We start from the raw sequence: 3,852 nt of genomic DNA on the forward strand, positions 1-3,852 counted from the left end.
TTATTTTTTCTTTTTTTTTGGTGGGGGGGGGGGGGGAAGTGCAAACATTTCAAGAGATTTGTTCTTAGCCAAATATACAAGAATAATTATTATTTGCTCCATGTGCATAAGCCAGAATCAGCAATAGGGAAAGTTCTTCTATCAGCAAAGATAGGCCTTAAGGCAATTACAACCACCTTTTCTAATCCATGCACAACCACTACTGCACTCTTTCTGGAAAACGTAAAGCCTTTTCTTTGAAGTCAGCATGCTTTGACTTGTTGGCAGAATGCAAGTGTCACAGCCATGGCCAGATGGAGATCTACCTTGGTCAACTAAAGACGTTAACAAAACTCAGGCTCATCTTTAGATCATGACTGCTTTGTTTGCTCTGAGCCCTTTGTGTACACTCAGCCAAATACTATGCACCCCCAAAGCCCATATTTAGTTCACTATGATAAATAGTTATGAAAAATATCTTTAAATGTATTAATCTGAATGTATTAAGTAATCATACAAATAATGCCTTTAGGAAGGCTGAAGGTCCTCATGCAGATTGGAGACACTGTGAAAGCATATTGAGTTTCAGTGGGAACTGCAGTCTTTTCAATAAAAAGATGGAAAAGAAACATGTTTTCTTTTTAAGCTGCTGAATAAACAAACAAACTACTGCTGTTTAGGATCAAATACACAGGCCTTGATTTCACAGAGGGTAGCTTTGAGGAACTCTGTTCAGCAGGACACTCAACCCTAGGTGGGTCACTCAGACCCCCTCCACGAAGCAGACCTCCCCCAGTACTCAAGTCACTCACCCCCAGTTCATTGCCTAATTTTGCCCAGCCAAGCCTCTCACATCGATCCACCCCCTGAAACTCTCACCTAGCTCTTCTCCTTAGCTCATACAAACCCTATTTCTCTTTCTGGTTTCACTCTTTCCTCAGAAACTCACCAAGGACTGGCAGTAGGGCATGAGAAGACCTTAGGGATGAGATGAGAGTTTGTAAGCCTTGGAGCGGAGCTGATGGCATAACACAGCTCTCAAGTGTGTAGTGACAGAGCAAGTATTGGAGTTATATTTTGCGTGTGGCAACCCCACTTCTTCCTAACAGGAGTCCCGCATCATTTGCCAAACAAACAAATCCTCATAGCAGTTGGCATCAGCCAGCAGTCTTGAAGGACCAAGTAAACTTGGAATTCTTTCCTCTGCAAAAGTTATGACAGGCAATATGAGAAATGCTGCAATTAGACCTGGGCTAGAAACATTTTTCTTGTTCCAGGAAAGTTTTTGAGATTTGAAATGTTTTATTCTTCTTCACTGGCATGAAATCATGATCTTTCAGAATAACTGGGCAGAAGTGCAGCAAGGAGATTTTCCTCATCCCACTTTGATAATTAAGGCTTTCAAACAACATATGGGAAACCCAGCTCCAATCGCATAATCCATATGACAATCTGAGCCTCAACTTCCCTAATCAAAGATGACTTTAACCATAATGCTGGTGTGGGCTGAATCTCTCCCAAGATTTCTTCTGCATAAATGCTATTTTGTATAAGTAATTTCGTATTATTAGGGCCAGAAAAATAAAGGAAGAGTAAGCAGTTGCAGCTGACCAATTTTAAGGTAGGGTTGATGAAATCTGTACACACTGTGATGATGAGTTAAATATTTCTGTAACCCCAGCCAGCAACTAAGCACCACACAGATAAAGACAGTTTAATAGAACAGAAAGGAAGAAAACAATAATATAACAATAATAAAAGGATTGGAATATACAAAACAAGTGATGCACAATGCAGTTGCTCACCACTCACTGACCGATGGCCCGCTAGACCCCGAGCAGTGATCCTCCCTCCCCAGGCCAACCCCCCCACTTCATATCCTGGGCATGTCGTCCCATGGTATGGAATACCCCTTTGGCCAGTTGGGGTCAGCTGCCCTGGCTGTGTCCCCTCCCAACTTCTTGTGCCCCTCCAGCCTTCTTGCTGGCTGGGCATGAGAAGCTGAAAAATCCTTGAGTTAGTGTAAACACTACTGGGCAACAACTGACAACATCAGTGTGTTATCAACATTATTCTCATACTGAACCCAAAACATAGCACTATACTAGGCACCAGAAGGAAAATTAAATCTATCCCAGCCAAAACCAGGACAAAGATGAGCACGGTAACTGGAGAGCCAGTCTGCAACAGGGACCTGGATTTGTTTTTTCCATATCCAACCTGAGTGCTGTACTTACTGTATTGCACTACTGGCTATTTTTGTTTCTCTACTGATAAATTTGCTATATACAGTGCCAAGCTGCAATAAGATCTATTTTGCAAGAGTAGTAACCCTAACGTGCAAATACCGGACTTTTGCCTTCTTAAAATTCCCCTGTAATTCAGACTAGATACACTCCTCTTAACACTTCCCCCAAACACTGCTTTAAAGAGTGAAATGTGTACTATGTATCTATTTTAATTATATCTACATTAACTTCCAAGGAAATACTCCACAGGTTTTTTAGGAAGGACTCATACAGCTCGGAGTCTTCCAAGTGCGTGCTCGGCCCCAGCAAGCTCCATGGCAGAGATCCTGTTTAAGCTACGCATTTCATGCAGCACCGAAGACCGACTCCCTGCCCTACGTTTTTTATGACCTTAGGTAAACCACAGAGGAACCACGCTGAAAGTTGCAGGGCCCAAAAGCGCTGTCTCTGCCTCAAAAAAAAAAAAAAAAAAAAGAGAGAGAAAGCATTAGCCATCAGGCTGTAAATAAGGTAGGACAGAAAGAAAACCTCTCATGGCTTCTCCTGAGGCTGGCGCGGCTGTACTTGACGTGCGGAAAACAGACTCCATAATCAGTGAGATTGTAAAGTAGGTATGTTCATTCAGCGCTGGGCGGCACGGGGGGTAGTCCCACCAAAGTCGTGCGCACTGTCGGGTCTAATTGTGCAGGTTAAGTACATGTTCTACATACATATTCACTAGATTTCTGAGAAATGTTATACATATTCATTAGTTTTCTGGGAAACTATTAGCATATGCAAATGTTCTTTACGCAGGAGCATTGAAGGTCTCTGGTGGTCTTCCGGAGTCTTCCTCACTTGTCCGCTATTTGACCCTCCTCAGGTGATTCTGCGCAGTATGGTCTTTTACATGTTTTGATACATCAGTGCTCGTTAGTGCTCTTATTATCTAAGTTCTCATTAGTGGTGTAAAACCATATGGTTAGTTTAAGCTAAATAATCTACAAGGACGAGAACAAAGGCAGGGGTTCTTATCTTTTTTGGCCCTATCTATTCAAGCAAGGCCTCTACTTGTGCCTTCTTGACAAGATCGTAAATTCATCAAACATTTAATTAAGTTTTGTGATTGTTCATGGTTCCTTCTTGCTCATCACTCCCAAGTACCAGTCTCTGACAGGCTTAATCCTTGAGGAACACCAGTCTTTGGTATGTAAAGTTACAGAGAGACAATCATTAAGCAATTAGCAGTTCGTTCTCTATATCATACTGATGGACTTAGCCTGCTGCTCTTGCAGGGTCAGCGTACACGCCACGGCGTTTCTTGGGGCAGGCTGCTGTGCGCCCTCTGAATCACCTCCATGGGCTTACTTCAGTCGTAGCTGCGCTTGTTCAGTGCCACACTGCGTATTTTAACGTCAAGAGAGGCAGAAGAAAGAAAAGCACGTAGTCTTTTACTATTGCTGGTAGTTCGGTAGCAAACAACCAGGTCGGCTGCAGCTACGGGCAAACAGCCCGGCAGGGAAGAGCCACTTCGGGCCGGGCCGCGCCTGCCTTCGTGAGGGAGCAGGACAGCAGACCAGGCCCGGGCCTGGGCCGCGGCTGCCCGCACCCCCTGCCAGCGGGGCCCCGGCACGGCTCGGGCCCA

The 3,852-nt window shown here is 44.1% G+C and overlaps 1 protein-coding gene across 1 annotated transcript in view; it reads left to right on the forward strand.

Moving 5' to 3' along the window:
• Positions 1–1,865: 1,865 nt before the first annotated feature.
• LOC104827835 (transcription elongation factor B polypeptide 3-like) overlaps positions 1,866–3,852 on the forward strand; it is a 20,788-nt gene continuing 18,801 nt past the window's right edge. The window contains exon 1 of the mRNA XM_010561100.1: positions 1,866–1,878. Within this exon, the coding sequence (XP_010559402.1) occupies positions 1,866–1,878 (13 nt within the window). The remainder of the gene's footprint in view (positions 1,879–3,852) is intronic.

This window comes from Haliaeetus leucocephalus, unplaced genomic scaffold (assembly GCF_000737465.1).
Source record: "Haliaeetus leucocephalus isolate CR32 unplaced genomic scaffold, Haliaeetus_leucocephalus-4.0 Scaffold141, whole genome shotgun sequence".
Lineage (NCBI taxonomy): Eukaryota > Metazoa > Chordata > Aves > Accipitriformes > Accipitridae > Haliaeetus > Haliaeetus leucocephalus.